This window comes from Lygodium microphyllum, chromosome 8 (genome assembly GCF_053477565.2).
Source record: "Lygodium microphyllum isolate KBCC chromosome 8, Lygodium_microphyllum_v1.1.10, whole genome shotgun sequence".
Taxonomy (NCBI): domain Eukaryota; kingdom Viridiplantae; phylum Streptophyta; class Polypodiopsida; order Schizaeales; family Lygodiaceae; genus Lygodium; species Lygodium microphyllum.
Window position 1 is genome coordinate 101,975,636 of NC_141142.1, and position 19,451 is coordinate 101,995,086.

The 19,451-nt window shown below is 43.7% G+C and overlaps 1 protein-coding gene across 6 annotated transcripts in view; it reads left to right on the forward strand.

Moving 5' to 3' along the window:
* The first annotated feature begins 8,231 nt into the window (after nucleotides 1–8,231).
* OVA4 (Nucleotidylyl transferase superfamily protein) overlaps nucleotides 8,232–19,451 on the forward strand; it is a 68,080-nt gene continuing 56,860 nt past the window's right edge. For 5 of the 6 annotated variants that reach the window (XR_015691653.1, XR_015691654.1, XM_087683297.1 and 2 more), the window contains exons 1-2: nucleotides 8,232–8,385; nucleotides 8,479–8,652. Coding sequence is in view for 3 of the 6 variants with exons in the window: in XM_087683297.1 (XP_087539423.1) it covers nucleotides 8,321–8,385; nucleotides 8,479–8,652 (239 nt within the window). In the remaining 3 variants the exon portion in view is untranslated. Of the gene's footprint in view, nucleotides 8,386–8,478; nucleotides 8,653–19,451 lie in introns of those variants that run through there. The other variant, XM_087683299.1, reaches the window with a different exon arrangement.

Here is a 19,451-nt window from a genome sequence, read left to right on the forward strand (position 1 = left end):
CATTATTAGGTGCTGGGAGAGCTAATGAGGCTCCCCTCCCAAAAAAAAATTGCGGCCTATTCGCTAGGTAAGACTATCCATATGGTTGCGAGTACGAGAGTCTCCTTGGTAGTTGATAATGTATGACATCGTGATCGAACCTACCGCAATTGGTGCAAGGTTAGAACCTCAGGTTTTGACACTTGACTGGCGGGCGGTTTTCGCCACAATACACACATTGGACGTGAGGACATGTTAGTCATCTCATAATTTCTTGAAATTTGGCCAGCTCCATCTTCATCTCTGCTAGCTCTTAACTTGAGTCAATGCTCTTCCCTTTATCATGAGTACTTGGGTCTGATCTTTCACTTGACGTTGAAACCCTCTCAGAGTTTCTAGCATTTGTCTCCTCTCGGGTCGAGCTCTTAGAGCTTCTTTCTTTGAGTTGGTCGTTCACTCTAATTGCCTTGTCAAAGACCCTAGCTAGCGCATCTCGATGCAAGCTTAAATTTCTTGCCAAGGCCTTGTAGAGTTCCTCACTGTTGCGTATCTCGTTGATGAAGACTGTGGAGACCGCTCTTTCGATGGATCGCTTACTAGTTGGGATCCTCTTGAAGAGACTCCGCACGTGGGTGACGTAGTCTCTTATGTCCTCATTGTCTTTCTACTTGACGTTCATTAGCTGCATTAGAAGGTTATTGGAGTACCCATGCTTAGAGAATCTCTTGATGAAGAGACCCTTGAGGTTGTTGAAGTTAGTTCACTCAAGCAACATGCAAACTCATGTACAAGGTCCTACCCTTATCTCCTAAGCATAGAACAAAAGCTTGTGAGCGTAGAGTAAAATGGGTGAGGCCATTAGCTTTGCAAATTTGCTTGAACTACTCTACAAAACTATATGGGTCATCATTTGACCGGTATTTGTCTAACTACTTAGCCATGACAAGGATTCTTAATTGGCTCTTAGAGCCTTGGTTAACTCATAATCCTCCAAGAAAGGAGGTTGCCATTGCAGTGTTGCTCTAATCTGTTGACAAGTTGTCTAGCAATCGCTTCGTAAGAAGCTCACTCAACGTGAGATCGCCTTCTAGAGCTCTTTTCCTCTCTTCAGCAAGGCCAGTCCTATTTTTGCTTGCTAGGGCTAGCACTTATTGAATCTCACACATTTCTATGCTCTACCACAAGCTTCTAGCTTGTTGTTCCTGATTGTAGGTTACTATGCCTTGCAAAGCTTCCCATGCTAGTCTCCTCTCCTCTTCAAGGTCTGCTATGATGTCCTCGGACGTCCTACTGTGGTGGTCAGTCCAGGTGTGTAGATCGTAATTGGTGACTAGTCACTAGACTTTTGTCGAAAAACTGCCTAGGTCAAGCTCTTTGCCATGTCTGTGTGGTTAGTGCTTAACTCTGCCATGTTTGCGGTCTTGTGCTCCACCATGTTTGTGGTCTTGTGCTCCACCAGGTTGTCAATGAGATTGATCAAGTTGGGTAGATCCACTCCTCCAATGGTGCCAATCCTTGCAGCATCTAATACTTGGGTCACGTTCGTGCTTGGTCCTATACTTGGGGTTCTCGATCACACAACTACATTTTAGGGTCTTCTCCTACCAGTGGGTTCATTGTAATTGTTAGATCTAAGTGAGTTCCTTATTATTTACAAACAATCCTCAATTAAAATCACTCGGTGTGTGTAAGCGTGCTTTCTTCCGTGCATTGTGTAAAATCAGGCTTTCAGTTTTTCTTAAGTACACTTCAAGTGTTGGAAAACAAGGTGATGATTTCACCTCTCGCACTCTCATCTATGTGTCTGGCCTAATGGGGGTCTAGGCTCAATTCTTGGCCACTCTTGGGTTTGCTAGGATTTTTGTTGCATTGTCCTACTTGGTTGGACTATAGTCTATGCATTGATTGGCAAGGTTAGTCAGCTGTGGTTTTTTTTTAAAATACAACCTTGACTAATTTTTAAATGTCAAATTCTCAAAATCGAATGAGCCAATTATCAGCTTTGTTCGATTTTGGGTTCGTTCAATTCTAGGCCTCATCCAATTTGGTTCGTGTGATTGACCAATCGGATGGGTCTAAGTTCGAGTGGTTTGATTTTAGATTGTAGGGTGTCCAATGTAAAATATTACACGGCGCAGCGAACAGAATCTGAGAAAGAGATAGAGAGTACACAACAGATAAGAGGAGAATCAGTAAATTCTTTAGCTCCAAACAATTGATACAAAGATGGCTCTATCCACCCGTGCGCTTCCACTGTGTGAAGCTTACATGGCGAAGTAGACAAAAGATAGGTGAAGAGCTTAAGGCTAGCTGGAACAACAACTCTGACTGGGTGAAAGATGAATAATCGATGGCTATGAAGGGGTTTAGCTTTTATAGCCTACAAAGGCCGTTAGGTTGGCCTAACCGACCTACCATATAAGCCTCCACTAGTCGGTTAGGAAATATTCCCTTTACCATCGGGCCGGGGGCGCTACCCCCAGACCCCCGCCAGGGGGGCAGCTGGCCCCCCTTGGACCCCCTAGCCAAGGGCCGCTTCCGCAGCTCCCGGACCCCAAAATAGGGGCCCCTTTTAACTCCCTTACTCCGCAACTCGATGCAATGCGCCTCAAGTTGCTACCAACTTAACCACTCCGTCTAACCCAAAGATTAGACCCACAACGGTCACCTTTTTGCCATCCGATCACATAGACCTCATCTGATATACAAGTCAGGACTCAACCAATGTCCGGGCTCACATTTGGCTTCTCCTCATAAGGGGGGGCCTTACAACTTTGAGCACCATGGATCATTGGTAGCACCTAATGAGGGTGGGGCATTGATCATATCTAACATCCAATTCTAGGAATTAGATGCATGCAGATCACATTCGATTCCACTAGTGCGTAAACCACAGAATGAAATCGCTTCATGCCACCAATTTTTAGCCACGCCTACAATCAGGATTCACAAGGATCAAAGCTTAGATGCATAGAAAGGTTTCTACACACCTAATCCAAGCGATAAACTCTTATGGCCTTCGATCCATCCACTGTCTCTCTCTACTACAGAACGTGAAAAATGAGGTCTCCCCTTACCTCTTAGGGTCTTAAACCCTTGCTAGACTCAACCTTAATGTATTTGATCACTTGCAGTGAGATTCTAACACCTCCAAACACTCTTTTTTCCCATTCTTATCCTTGTTTGTGCCCTGTTTGGCATGTTCAACATCAGAAACCCTAAAGCTTTTTCCTTCAATTTCTTGGTTCTAACCTACTCCAACTGCAATAAAAATAAAAAATAAAAAATTGAAATGCTTCCTCCTACTGGCCTAATCATCAAAAAACCAAAATACTTACTTGTTGCCAAGATTGAAAACCAAAGACTTCCTACATATCTCAAGCTCCGGTTCGAGGATGAAATCCTTACTTCATTGCTCGATTTGAGGTACACAAGTGTTCAAGGCTTGAATTTGTTGGTCCCGGTAATGGAACCAAAATATAGTGGGAGTCAAGCTCAATCGCCACCCATAGATGGCTTATTCTTTCAAGTGTTTTAAGCCGAACACTAATGGCTACCTCTCATATAGCTAACGCACTCACTCACACACACACACACACACACACACACACTCACTCTCTCTCTCTCTCTCTCTCTCTCTCTCTCTACGAGTGTAGTGAGCTTACCTCAATGCTCAATCAAGTTGCCTCCTCTCCCGAGCACTGTGGTAGCTCCACAATCCAAGTGCAAGCTTCAAGTGAGCTTGATCCTCAAGCTCCATGCTCCAAGCTCCACTACCGCGAGCAAAACAAGAGAAGAGAAGAAGAGATGAGAAGATGGAGAGCTTCTCCACCATGGTCCCTCACCCTCACACACCCACTCTCTTATACTTTCACACTCCCTCTCTCAAGCACAAGCTCAAGCAAGCAAGAAAAAGAAGAAGAAGAGAAGGAGGAGAGCTACTTTTGGCCACACACAAGAATGAGATCCTCATTCACTTTTCAACTTTATATACAAGATCCTAAATACCTTTTAGAATTATCCCCCTTTTTTACATGGCCGACCATGGCCTAGGCCCTCTTTACCATTGTCCTCCTATCTTCCTTTGTACCGCCCATCTACCTTTACAATTTGCATAGGAGGGAGCTTGATGCTCTTTTATCAAAAGTTTTAGGGGCGCCTTGCATTTAGGAATGTGCTTCTTCCTTTGACTTAGCTTTTGAGGCCGCCCTTGCACTTTTGGCCATTTCCCTTCTTGCTTCTTCCGTTGTGTTCAATTTCCTTCTGGGCCACCTCTTTTAGGTCCCGACTTGTTGTTTTCAATATCCACTTTTCCCACTTTCTTCTTGTGTTGAGGTTAATAATCACCACCTATCATGTTGTTGAGATAGATCAAATCCCATGCCATGCATCAATCCTCCCATGTCGATTTCTCTTCCACTCCTATTAGTGAGGCATTTATGACAATACCCTTATTTTGCACCACCATGGTGTAGTCTTCTCCCACTAGGCTTTTTTTAGGAGGGAGGGTAGCAAGCTTGGCCCATTGTTCCTTGCAAAGAGAGTTGTTGTTATACCCATAAACGTTGATAAGGCTTAGACTAACATTGTTCCAAACAATCCTAACCTCAAGGATCCTCTCGTCCTCACTCTTAAACCAAGAACCAATTGATGAAAATTCTTGACAATAGTCAAGCATTTGGAGTCACCACCTTTGATTGCCCCCCACAAAGTATGAGTGTTCCCTATGCAAAATGCTGAGCCACTCCACTTAGCATGATGTCCAAGTCCCATTTTTTGATCCAATCCTAGAGAAGGTTGTGTTTGACCTCTCGATTAAGCCTTTTGAGTTGAGATAGGCACATTTGATTTTATCTTTGCTACTATTACTCATCATTGGTCCCGTTATTGTTTTGGTTATTCTCTCCTCATTTGGCTCTAGTGACTCTCCTTGCTAGTTTGCTCCTCTTAGAGCTTGTGGTACCCTAAGATTATTCAACATAGTATAGTTAGTCCTAGCCATAAACCACCAGACATCATTACCTAAGTGCCACCCCCATGCCCTCATGACTTGGTGCCATTCGTATTTTGCATCCATTCTCAGACCTTTGCTCCCCAGGTGCTCCAATGAGATTTTGTTGAGCTGGGTGAAAGCATTATCACAATTTTTGTTGTGCTGAGGGATTTCTACCTTGTTCTAGAAACCCTTGATGGCCTAGACGTACCATTGCTCTAATGTTCCCCTTTCTGCTCAGTCTGGATTTTCCATTTTCCATTTTTGATCACCTACTAGGCTGTCATTGTCCTTTTGCATGAATTGGTTGGTTTCTTCATTATGGCTGGCTTTTGCCACCTCTACCCAAGTTTTCTTGTTGGTCTTACCTTTTCATTGCTCACTATCCTCTTGGTTGGAGGTACACTCCTTCTGATAGTGGCCGTGTTGACTACATTTGAAACATGTCCCCGCAAATTTGCTCCATGCAAGCTAGTGAGTTGGCCAACCTTGGGAATGTCTAGCTCAATGGCTTTAGCTTTCTGTTCTTCTATGTTCCAAAGAAGGCACATTCTATTTCGATCCGAACTTGCTAAAGGGGGAACATATAGGGTTTTACCCAAGCCACTAGTGATATTAGGCAAGAGATTCCATAGGTAGATGGGGAGATCATGGATCTCTACCCAAATGGAACAATTTTTCTTGAGCAAGTCTCTTCTAGACTTAATCAGCTTCCAAGGCATGATATGCACGAGCTCTAGGCCCTAGAAGAGTATACCTCTTGCAATCACCTTTTAAATGGCTTCTTCCTTGTTGTTGAAAACCACCTCAAAAAAGCTTTGGTTACCATAATAGATTTGCTCCATTGAGGTGCTACCCTTAAGGATCGTGTTAAACCACATTACGATGCCCATTGCCTTTAAGGGATGGCTAGTGAAGAAGACCAACATCGCTTGCTTGCAAAATTGAAGGACATTGCCACATGCCTTAGTCAAATCTAGGACAACTCTTTTGGTGACCCCCTCTTGGCTTTCTTCCATATTCATCCCAAGGGTGTTTGCAAGAATCTATGGGACCTTGGTTGGGTTAACTTCTAATTTGAGATGAAGATATTCTTTCGAGTCAAGGGAATGTGGTTCACTTTGCTATGTGAGACCTTGAGCGCCTTTGATTGGCACTCTTCCATTGAGTCATCATGTTTTCTTTTATGAAAGGCATTGTTCAAGTTGACTTCTAGGTTATCCCATGTGCTCTCTTCCTCGATAGCCTCTCCCTGCTCGTTCTACACTTGTAGAAGTTGCTCGACGAAGCTCCATGCATTGAGCAACATGTGACTTGTCACCAACTCCGACAAACAATGAGACAAAAAGATCCAACATTTGTTTCCATTTTAAACAAAATAAGACTTAATTAATGTATTGAACAAGATATACAAACAAGAAATAATAGCTTACTCAAAATGCCTCCATTTATTCTTAAAACACCACACTTGTTTTACATTCAAAGAAGAACAACAAAGCACAACAACCTCATGTTCAACAATAGAATTGGAAAAACATTCTCATTTATTCCTATTGACTTACATTCAGATACTTACCCACAATCAATTGTCCTATTTGAAAACCCAATTGACACTCGGGACTACACTAAATAATTGAACTAAAACTAGAAATGATTGATGAACTTTGTATAGGCAACTACGAGACTAATGATGGGCTTGTGAATGGGATACATGGTCTATCTAAGACAAGACTGCTTGCAATAAACACACCATAATATAGATCATTTTTTAAAATAAACAAACATGAACCACAACATGAGAAAGACTCAAACATTTACAAGAAACTCTAAATAACAAATAATAGATCCCAATACTACCATTAACAAAAGAAACACAAAAATGTAATATATTTACTGCACAAAAGTACAAGAATCCAATTTCTAATTCAACTAACATTTGCATGGGCAATACATCGTTCACAAGGACTAACAATATATGAACTTGCTTTTTGTCCTCAAGGAGTTAGTATTGTTGAGAGTTCATATACAAGCAAATCTTATATTCACTATCACCTTTATGTAAAGACAACAATTATCAAAACAGTAATGACTACTTCAAAAATACAAGAAAAAGACAAAACATAATTACAATAATGACATTCAACTTACTAACATTACAAAAATAATATACAAAACATATCTAGCATACCAAATCTAGAACACATAGTCCTCATAGTTAATTGCTAAAACACACATTAATACTATTGAACCATGCCTACTACAAACAAACTTTGAAAACAAAAAACAAAACACAATACTATGCTCTTAATGATCAAACTAACACACTTAATTACAAACGAATATATTCAACTAAATAAGAAAAAATACATATAATATCCACACATTGAACAGCTAATACGAACCCAATTGGCTTTCCCTTTTACATAAAAGAAAAAACAAGAACTTATACACTAGATAAATCGATGTTTATTCTTGGAGACTTCAACATCTACAACTAAAGAAACCTTAATATATGAAATGCAAGAATATTAAACAAAAACCAACCAACAACACAATACAATTCATTGCTTGATCATATATGAACAAATGTTGATAGTATGCAAAGCATAGCAACATCAATAGTTCCACTATATTGATAAAATCCCAATGCATTATATGAACCAAAAAGTATTTGAGATAAAGAACATACCTCTACAAACAAGTAAACAAGCAAGACAAACGAGCAAGCAAGCAAAATTAACTTGGTTCAAGCTCTCTTTTTCAAGCCAAAGAGAAAAAAGAGGGTCAATGCTCTTTGTGCACGATAGTGTGTAAACACCGTTGAGAATCCTTGTCTTGAGAGATTGAGAGATGCCGAATTTCTAATGGCCCAAGACAACACCATTGCGAATCATTGTCTTGAGAGATGCTTAATTTCTAATGGCCCAAGACAATATCATGACCCAAACAAGGTATTTGAGAGATGGAGGGAGGGTGATTTGGTAATGGTCCTAGACAACATTGTTATCAGGCCGGTTACACACTAGGCCAAAAGCCCTCTTCGCACTTAGAACAGTCCAAGCTTTTGCTTACACATTAGGTGCAGTCAGAATATCACCTTGTTGCTTGGGTGTGTGCTTCATCCTTAGGCAAGGGATATCCCTTGTCCAAGACTGTCCATTGTGTGAATATTGCAGACCCAATCCCTTTATCAACATGTAAAGTGAACACCCCTTCTTTTTGCATGTCGAATTGGCCGTAAAAATGCAAGAGAAGTTTAAAAAATAACAAAGGAAAATATAGGATTGATTTTGTAAGGCCTTCCTAAGGTGGACCAATCAAGCGATATCAGAGTACTAAGGCCTGGCTATGGCGCGAGCTTGCTTTGGGAACCAGTTTCATGCAGCTGTCGCATGCCGCTTCATCCCATCCAAGTAGAGCTACAGTCCACATGTGGATGCCATTGCCCATATAAAATCTGCTTCTCGGATTGTGCGTTGATTGTCTGCATGTTTGTGAACTGCCAGGAAATTCCTGCTCGATGGAGCTCCCATGGCATCTCTCTGTCTGGGCAAAGGGACTCAGTCACGGTATCCGCACTTGCATAGCCTCGCCTCGATAGTGTGCCACACCTCCTCTACTGCAGAGACATTACCTACATCAAATTCCTCTCCTGCGAGACCAGGCTTTCCAGCTTTGAAGTGAGTTCAAAACATCAATATGAGCAGCACATTATATGTTACAACACTGTGCCAATGTGAGATGTGTATGGCCGCTTGAATGTGTTGGTTGATGCCTGTGCAGATGCTTTGTTTTTCTTCAGTAAGTTATACCATTGATTTTTAAGCATTAGGCAATGCCTGTTGATGAATCTTAGAAATGAAAATCACGAAAATTTTGCAGCAGGAGCTATCCTTAATTTGACATGCGGTACATTCGAGTGGTGCATACATGTGTTGTTGGAGGCTATCGTCACGTGTTTCTCAGATTTCAGCATATAAATAAACGCCAACCTTTGTGCATCCAAGCATATGTCACCCCGGCATTGATTAGTAGACACCATCTTAGCAGTTGTGCTGCTCCAAGAAGCTACATTTCAGTCTATTGCAGCTGTTGCACCACTTTTCTCTCCCTAGATAATGCCATGCTTGAGTGATTCAGCCAGCTCCATCTTTGTCTTGAAGAACAGAATGGTCCTTGGACTGCATTAGATTTCTGTTGTCGAGTTATGCGGTAGAATTTAATCCAAACATCTCAAACACTCTATGCAGATTTTTTCAAAGAGATGAAGATCTTTCCTAGCTCTTGCTAGACTTCAATCTCTAGACAATAGTGAATCAAGGCCAAGTCTGTCATTTCAAACTCGGAATTCAAAGTCCTGCAAGTCTCATGAATCATATCATCATAGCCACATGTAACAATCGCTAGAAACTTTTTACCATCCATGTAAACATACAAGTTAGGATCTGAGGCATGTCTTTTGAAGTTTGATATTTAAAAAACCTTGTCTATCTACTACTGATATTGAGAAACCCATTCATTGATTGCATTTCTTTTTATTAATCCATTTAGGTTTCACTCTTATAGCCCCACAACGGGATAGGCATCCACATTCTGGGGTGCCATCCTAGACTGTCTATGCCTATAAATAGGGCACTGACTCCCTTCATGCCATACACACATTGGACCAAATTGATCAATTCACTCTTTCTATCAGATGATTTCATCCTATCAGTCTTCTCTCTATTCCTTAGCCTCTCCACTATTGTTTACACCCCTACTAAGGGGACATCTCAGTTTGTGGATGATCCTTTGTCGCTATCTCCTACTTGGCGGCTTGTTCCACCCTTTGCAAACTACGTTTATTGGTTAGATGCTACTGCCTAGTTAGTTCAGACCTTTAGGTTGATTGGCATGATGAGCTGAAAATTCATTACCCACCACCGATGACCTCTTTAAAAACAGCCCCAAAACAATAAATTACCAAAAGTACTATTAAAAGGGAAGCAGTTCTAGAGAGTTTCTATGTCCCACATGCAAAACCATAATTTGGGCGGATCCTTTCAGGTCTATAAATAGACAGGTTGCCCACCATTCAATCCCATCCTTTCGTGCAGATTTCTCACGTTCATGTGCAGAATTCAGTCTCATCAGTTTTCCACTTAATGGTTGTCCAGCCTTGGCGATTGTTGCCACCTCTCCATCAACCCTCCTAGCACCTTGTGATTGCCCTCCAGATGCTACCCTATTGTGTGGCAACTTTCCTCTACTATGTTTGGTGTCCTCTAGCCATTGCCAACTCCTCTGTCTCTCGTCTCTGCTTGTGTTTGCTGCCTCACTACTTGGTGTTCGGTTTCTCGCTCTAGCAACTCCCTCCATAGCTGCATTTTGTAGTCTTGGCTGCCTCTTGCATCATCTTCCATCACCTCTATTGTTGCCTGGTGCTCCAAAGCCTTTGGTGATCAGTGTTTTCATCTTCTCCACACTTTGACAACTCTGGCTACTGGCTACAACACTTCGGACCTTTCTTTGGTAGATGTCACACTCCGACACTCACTGCTTTGCCCTTAAGCATTTAGTACACTCTTATATTCATTTACTGCAATGATTCATTCACTTTAGAGTTCTCTTCTTGATGACACGCCACCTTCACCTTCACCTTTTTTTTTTCTTCTGTTCCAAGTTTTAGTCTCATGATAGAGGAGTTTGAAGAGTACTTGCGCATCACGTATAGTCGAGTTAACACCCTTCCTACCAGCTTTGCTACTACATCCGGACCAGTTGGTAAGATTACCTCTCCGATCATGGAGGATATACAACATTTGGGATGATTGGTGACCCATCTTCATCATCTTAGCTAGGCCTAGTGTTGGGTTTGTACACCCCTTGAGTCGTATAAATCAAAACCCTCTCCTATTTCTCCTTTTGATGTGAAGGATTGCGCTCCATTTTCACATCTAGTACACAAGAAGTTGGACCCTACATCTTCGCTCCTAGCATGGGTGTTGAGCTAAAAATTCTTTACTCATTGATTAGCCCTTTAAAAATAGCCCCAAAATAGTAAATTACCAAAAGTACCATTGAAAGGGGAGCAGTTCTAGAGAGTTTCTATATCCCACATGCAAAATCCTCATTTTGTAGGATTCTTCCATGCTCATGAATAGATAGGCTGCCCACCATTCAATCCCATCCTTCTGCGTAAGATTCTTGCATTCACATGCAGATTTCAGCTATTAGTCCTCTCCATCTCTTGCTATCGCCAGCTCCTCGAACACCCTGTCTCTGCTTGCGTTTGCTGCCCCATCACTTGGCGTTAGGTTTCCCTTTGTAACGATTCCCTCCATAGTTGCATTTTGCAGTTTGGGCTGCTGCTTCTATCATCTTCTATCACCTCTATTGTTGCTTGGTGCTCCACAGCCTTTGGTGATCAACATTGTCGTGGTTGTACTGTCTGTGTTTCCTCACTAAACCCTAACACATCTTCACATGGCAGTCATAGAATTGCGATAGACATCATCTTCCACACCCTCCAAGATTTGTGTTTTGCAGGTTGGCACCTTTTTGATACCTACATTGGCTCCGACAAGCTGTTTGGTGCCCTAGTATGCTACATTTTGCTGCTGGTAGGCTCTCTTCTATTGTGTTTCAGCTAGAGGTAGGTTGCCCTGCTGTCCTTCACACTCTAGAGTACGATGGTTGTTGGTGATTTTCTTTCTTCACTCCAACGATATTGGAGGATTGCATTCCGCCACTCGTATAGTTGTCCTTCACCTTTCAACATTTACTTCAATACCCTACTGCCCAGAGGAGTGGATTTTGCTCCCTTCATTGTGCAGATTCTCTATAGATATTGTCGTCCATAAGATAGGAGTTCGGTTTACCATGTAGCACTATAAAATCCTTTGTTTGAACCAACGTGTTAGCACCCTTGATAGTCCCAAGAACATATAGATGCATACAATCATAATATTTTAATTGAGATGACAACCCTTTGCATTAAGCTTGTTGTTCTCTAGAGGTCAACTACATGACATTTGCATGTCAGATGCATTTGTTGGTGCTCTCCTTCACAATCCAAGCTTTTTTTACAACAATCCCTTCCAGGAATATAGTTGCAAGGTCCCGTCGGAGTGCTCTCTCCTCCTCCCAGCATTGCTACCTGGCCCGTATGGCTACTGCTTGGCATATTCTGCTCGACTCGGCTAGGACCTCTGCAACCTCCTCTGCGATCCGGTCCCTCTTGCCCCACTCCCTGGTCCAAATTTGCCCTATTTGTCTCGTCACCTCCTCCCTCCTATAGATTGAGTCAGGGATTTGACAGGATCGTGTGTCTAGGGCAGATGCTGGGGGATCAAGTGTTAGGAGAACCGAGCAATGATCGGACAACGTGGTGCCTGCCACGAGAGCCTCCCCACTCTCCCACATAAAACCTGTCCAATTGTTCCAGCAGGACTCCACCTAGCCGCCTGTATTCCCAATAGAAGTCCAATGACCTCTCCCTCCTATGGAAGGCAGGGTATCTCCAGGCATCGCGTGCTCCGACTGCCAGTAGAAAGATCTCGTAGTTTTTGCCTCTGCCTTGCTGGTCCTCCAAAGCCCTCCATTAGTTTCCTCGTCACTGAGTCATACCGATCACCTTCCAAGAATCACACATTGTAATACAACACCACCATGACACCAAAGCTACACGAAGACGTTAGTCTTCTTTTTCAAATTCTCATGTGCAAATCTCCTTCTCTCTATTGCACAAAAAAGAGGGACCGTGCAATAATTCTCTAGCACAAATTAAATGAGTTATGACCTTTGCTATAGTCACCAGCAAGTAAGACTTCATGCTTTCTTGCTAGCAGTAGCTGTTGAGAAAAGTGACGTACCAAAGAGACAGTAGGGTTTGCGGGGTGAAACACAGAGTGTACGGCAAACATTGAGAAAGAAAAGAAACTCAGAAGAACTCAATGATGATGCACTGAATCATGCTATAATGAGAAAAGCTGATTCAGTGGAGCCAAAGCTCAAAAGATAACTGAACTGTCTTGTCTGAATCAGGCGGCAGCACCTATAGGGAATCTGCACAATGAAGGGAGCGAAACGCAGTCCTCCGGCAGTAGGAATATCAAAGATGTATGTTGAAGGTGAAAGACAACTGTTGAGGGAGTGGATCGCAGTCCTCTGATGCCGTCTGAGAGAAGGAGAGTGATACCAACTACAGTCGGTCTCCGGAGGATGTCAGACAGTAGGACGACCACCAAAAAGCTGAAACGTCAGGTGTAGAAGCCCAGTAGCTGCAAAACACAGCCTCCTGCAAGGTGTGGAGTGTCTGCTGAAGCCGATTCGATGCTGGGGGAAGATCCAACTGTCAAATGCAAGGTGCTTCGCTAGAAGAGATGACGCCAGGTGTAGAAGGCTGACGCCCGCCGATGATGAAGCTGACGCCAGTTGGGAGAAGTGACGCCAGGTATGAGGAAAGACTCCAGAAGGTGAAAACGCAGCTAGGTGTGGCCCCTCTATCCACCAAACACAAATGCCAGGAGGGAGGAATACCGATGCCAAGGTTGAGGTGATGACGCCAGGTGAGAATAGACCCAAAATGCAAGAGGCAAGAGGGCTTGGATGATGATGCCAAGTGTAAGGATGATGACGCCAACAGTGTAGAAGCCGTCGCTAGGGTGTATGGGCTGTCGCCAAGGTGTGAGGATGATGCCAGCAGATGATGGAGATGGTGAGGAAGAAGCCACCAACCACGAACCTCGATGTCCTCTTGCAAGGGGTGTAGGGGCAGTGGAGAGGTGTCCGATGTTTGAAGTAGAGAGGTGAAGAATGAACTGTGAATATGTAGAATGTGGAAGAGGTGTCCTATAAATAGGCATGCACAGTCTAGGGTGGTGCCCCATTGATGTGGGCGCCCATTGATAAAGCGCCCAAAAATGAGGGCGCCAGCCCTTTTTGGGGCTGTCAGTGCGAAACCCTAACTGAAGGTGATGAACAGAAGAAATGGTCTCTCAATACCCCCTCTCAGGCCCAAAAAGGGATAGAGAGAGGAGCGAAAAGATGCAATGCTGAAAAAAATGCTCATGTAGTAGGTGTCACTTGGACAGTGTTCCTCGTGGGGAAATTGTTCACTAGCCCAAGCGCCCGAGTACAAAGATGATGAAATCATACAATGCATAGGAGGTAGAGGAGATAGAGGAGCCCTAAGATCCAAGATTTCCACCTGAAAGGTAACCTGCAGTAAAGAATAGTAGACAGAGTGAACTGGAGAACCCGAAACTCAACCGCGGGAGAGAAGCCACTAGCTTCGTGCATCCATGCAGGAAGGAATGTGAAGGCCTCGTCACCAAGTTGCGGCTGAACCTCTAAGGCCCGATCTATATAGATCCGCGAGATCCTGGGTATCAAGAGGTGAGATGACCGCTCGAAGGAAGCCCATCCAAGGGTAGAAGAAGAAGGTAAAAGGTCTCTGCCAAGGTGTGCGAAGGACTAAGTAGTGGGTGGGGACCCCTTGTGAAACCGGAGAAATAGGAGCCCCCTCTAAAGTCGCGATAGATGTAGATACCCCCTCTGAGGGCAAAGAAATAACATCCCCCTCTGAATTCCCCTCTGAGATAGATAGGGAAGCTAAAAACTCATGGATCACGGACTTCAAAAGGTTTGATGACGAAGGAAGTGCCGCCGGTTGTGCCAAAGAAGGTAATGGGGTGCCGAAGAACGCCCAAAGGTGGCCTCTCGAACGTGAGTAGGCGAGGGTGGGGAAGGGTGGGGCTCAGAATGAGCAAGAGGTGGGCAACAAGTGCGGGCTCTCAATGGAGTGGACTGGGTAGTTGAAGAAGAGGAATGAGTCGAGCAGCCACTGTCCTCGAAGGAGCGGACTGACGAGGAGACGGTATCAAACAATCACTGTCTCTCGATGGAGTGGATTGCAGAACCGCAGGTCATGGAAGCCACTGTACCTGAAAATAAGTGGGAGAAGACTACGGCTGGCATTGCAATGATCTCCAGGAGGTTGTAGCGCCAATTGATCCTCCATGTACTCGAAAGGACTTAGTGCGCGTCGGATGTGTCTTATTGCCTTGAGTATAGTACTCTGATAGCCGATGCAGAACGATCTCGGTGGCCCAGAAAGGAAAGGTGGCATAAGGAGTGCCTGGTGGAAGACGCATATACTCCGGAGGGGTGGGGAGCAAAGGTCGAAGTCGGCAAGCATCGGTGGTGTGTCCGGTGATGGCATAGTAGGAGCACCTGGTGGTATGGCCATCTGCCCGTAGAGAAGTCATATCATCGGAGTGTTAACCTAGAGAAGGGAGGGAGGGTGGGAGAAGAGGAGAAGGAGATCTCCCAATGATGTAGTGGAAGATGGGGGGTAGTCAGAAGAAGATGCCAAACCCGCAACCTGTCTTTGCCTTCTTTGATGCAGAGGAGCTTTGAAGCTCTCTGAGCATCTCCGGTTTTGATACCATGTTGAGAAAAGCGACGTACCAAAGAGACAGTAGGGTTTGCGGGGTGAAACACAGAGTGTGTACGGCAAACACTGAGAAAGAAAAGAAACTCAGAAGAACTCAATGATGATGCACTGAATCATGCTATAATGAGAAAAGCTGATACAGTGGAGCCAAAGCTCAGAAGATAATTGCACTGTCCTGTCTGAATCAGGCGGCAGCACCTATAGGGAATTTGCACAGTGAAGGGAGCGAAGTATTGTCTCCTCCTTCCCCTGCCGTCCACACAAAAGCAGCCTTTTTTCTCCTATTCTTTGTTCTTCCCCCAAAATCATGTGTCTCCATGACCTTGGAACCTCACACATTGACTATTGAGTGCAAGGTTCATCCCCCCCCCCAAAGAGGTTCAACCTTGTTGCATCTATTATACATCACACGACTAAGATATTTGTGTATTTCTTTTAGCCCCAAGTGTGTTTCCATCATCCCATGTTGTGTCATTCAAGGTAATTTCTCAAGCAACTTAACACCCTCTTCATAAGTCAAGTCTTCCCTCCATTTATCTCGAAATATAGGTCTTGCAAGGTCATTGCCAAACCTTGATGCCACATGCTTGTCTTGAAAATGAACACCGATCATTGAGACCGTGTCTAGATATCTCACTTTGAACTCGCCCCACACACACCCACCCCCCACCCCCAACACCCCCCCCGCCCCCCCCAATAGCTCATTTCTCCACTCCTTTTCCTCCATCCATGTAAAAGCATCCCAAAAAACATTACCTAAATGCACATGGATCCTTCAAAACCATGGGCCTCTACATCCATTTAGAGTGAGGAGAATGTCCACACTTAATGTCCTCTTTAGTCATGTAGTGCCACCATAGTATTGAGAGATCCCCATCTCCTTTAATTATTCTCCTAATATATGGGACATAAAATAGGCGAATAAAATATGTATAAGCTACCACAGTTGGCAATCCAAAACATACTGCTAGTGATGTTGACTTGGGTAACACTAGACATCTAACTCACGGCCATCCTCCAAGGTTTTTCATGTGTGGATGGGTAGTGTCACAACAACGGCCTGCGGTTTTGCAGTTTGCTCCATTGAGAGAGAATGGCTGTTGGGTACCATCTCCTCATTAGACTACTTCTTTGAGAGATAGTGGTTGTTCAACTCCTTCCACTTGTTTGACCCCGTAATCCACTCCACTAAGAGATAGAGGCTGTTGCCCCCTTGTGGCTCCATAGGAGCTATCCATTTCCTCTCCTTCCTCTTCGCGAACATCGACTTTGAGACGGGCATCGAGGAGTTTTTGTGTGAAATCCTTCCCTCCACTCTCTCCTCTACTCAGGTTTGAGAGGCCACCTTTGGAAGTTGTCTAGCTTTTCTTCTATTGCAGCCCCAAATACCTTCTTCGGTATCGCCATGGATTCCATTCCTTGAGCTCCAGCAAGGGTCCCTACTCATCATACGTTTCTTCCCACACTCTTTATGAAGGAATTGACTAGGCACGGAGATTGAGACAGACAGTCATTACGCGCAGTGAGAGAGACCAGGAGAGTGCAAGAGAGCAGCGTATAGAGTGAACACGTTTTTTTTTTTTTGGGTATAATAAAGAGTGTACCACTTTAGGTTTTAGATAGATATATGTATGAAAGTACAATGTGCCTAAGGGTGTGTTCACACCCGTGCATATATAAAAGGCACGATGGCCCTTTATTCCCAACAACCTCCCACCTAAAGGCAATGTGCCTTAAGAGGAGAAAAAGAATCAGCTAAGTCTAAGTATGTACAAAGCTGAAATAAATATATCTATCCAACTCCCATCATTTGTCGGCAATGAGCAAACCGCTCTATTGGAAGACCCTTCGTGAGAAGGTCTGCAGGATTATCATCTGTATGCACTTTGACAAGCTCAATGCTCTTGCTGTCAAGTACATCTCTAATTTAAGTGATACTTCACCTGTATGTGCTTTGTCTTTGCATGAAAGACAGGATTCCGTGCTAGCATGATAGCACTCTGACTATCACAATGGAGAACAGGTAACTCCGTGATTCCAAGCTCTTTCACCATACGTGAAAGCCATAAAGTCTCCTTGCATGCCTCAGTGGCAGCTACATACTCTGACTCTGTAGTAGACAATGCAACACACTTTTGTAGCCTGGAGATCCAAGAGACTGCTCCTCTAGTGAAAGTAAACACATACCCAGAAGTGGACTTTCTGCAGTCCGCATGACCAGCATAGTCTGCATCCGTAAAGCCAACAACAGATGCTTTCTGCTTTCCAAAGCAGATGCATAACTCCTTTGTGTCTTTGAGGTATCTCATAATATCTTTCACTGCATCCTAATGCTTCTTGCCAGGGGTTACCATGTATCTGCTAACCACTCACACTGCAAAAGCAATGTCAGGACGTGTAGCAACCATAGCATATATCAAACTGCCAACAGCTGAAGCATATGGTATCTTGGCCATTTCAGCCTTCTCATCATCAAATGTAGGGCTGTCCTCTGCATTGAGTTTCACATATGGAGGCAATGGAACCCCAATTGTTTTCCCCCCTCCATATTGAAACACTGCAAAACTTTGGAGATATACTCCTGCTGAGATAGATAGAGTAAACCTTTAGATCTATCTCTGAGTATTCGTATGCCAAGAATGTGATTTGCATCACCCAGATCCTTCATGTCAAAGTTGCCATGAAGACTTTGCTTCAATGAATCCAAGGCATGAGTATCCCTGCTAGCAATCAGCATGTCATCAACATACAAAACCAAGATAATCAGGCTGCCATCTGCTGTCTTCTTGGTGTACAAGCAGTGATCCACTTGACTTCTATGAAAGCCTTGGGATTGCATGAATGTATCAAACTTATGATACCATTCTCTTGGTGCTTGTTTCAGCCCATACAAACTCCTTTTGAGTTTACATACCATTTGTTCTCTCCTTTGTTCAACAAACCCTTGAGGCTGCTGCATATATATGTCTTTATGCAGATCACCATGTAAAAACACAGTCTTTACATCCATCTGTATGAGTTCCATATCCTCAACTGCAACCAAGCCCAAAATGGTTCTCAATGTAGTCATCTTGGCTATAGGAGAGAAAATCTCATCAAAGTCAATTCCATGCTCCTGCTTGTACCCCTTTGCAACCAATCTCGCTTTGTACTTTGGTGAGGAACCAGAAGTGACTTTCATTTTGTAAACCCATTTGCATTGAAGGGTTTTCTGCCCTTTAGGCAACTGTACCAAGTCCCAAGTGCCATTTTTTTCAAGAGATTCCATCTCTGATAGCATGGCTTTATACCATTTCTTGCTGTCCTGTCTGTCCATTGCTTCCTTGAAGCAAGACGGTTCACCACAGTCTGTCAACATGACATACTCAGCCACATTAATTGCATCAGGAACAAATCTGTTAGGTTGTCTAGTAGCCCTAGACGATCTCCTAACCCAATGGTCATTGTTTGCTGGCTGTTCCTGCAAATTTCCATTTTCAGCATGCTGTCCTGGCATTTCAGCCTGCAAATCAGCATTTACAGCTTGCTGTCCTGGCTGTTCCTGCACATGTAATGGCTCATTTTCATGGGCAATAGCTGGCTGATCGTTTCCAGCATCATTTCCTGCATTTATAGGTTCATTTACAGTAGGTATTTGCTGCTGTACAGCGGGCACATTTTGTTGTCCAAAAGGTATTTCTTCTCGGAATACAACCCTACAGACCTCCTCAGTCTTTTCGGGTTGTTTGTGCATACGATCTTCCCGGAAGATAACGTCATTGCTGCGTACTACTTTCCTTTTCTTGGGATCCCACAATTTATACTCCATTTCATCCTCGTCACCATATCCTAGGAAAATGCATTTACAGGACTTTGGCTCAAGTTTGCTGCATTTTTTCTTTACGAATGTGCACAAAAGCCTCACAGCCAAACACTTTCAGATAAGCATATGAAGGTGGCTTGCCTGACCACGCTTCTTGGGGAACTCCCCTCCCCAAAGATCTGTTTGGTGACCGATTAATCAAGTGAACGGCTGCCATAATAGCCTCTGCCCAAAAACCA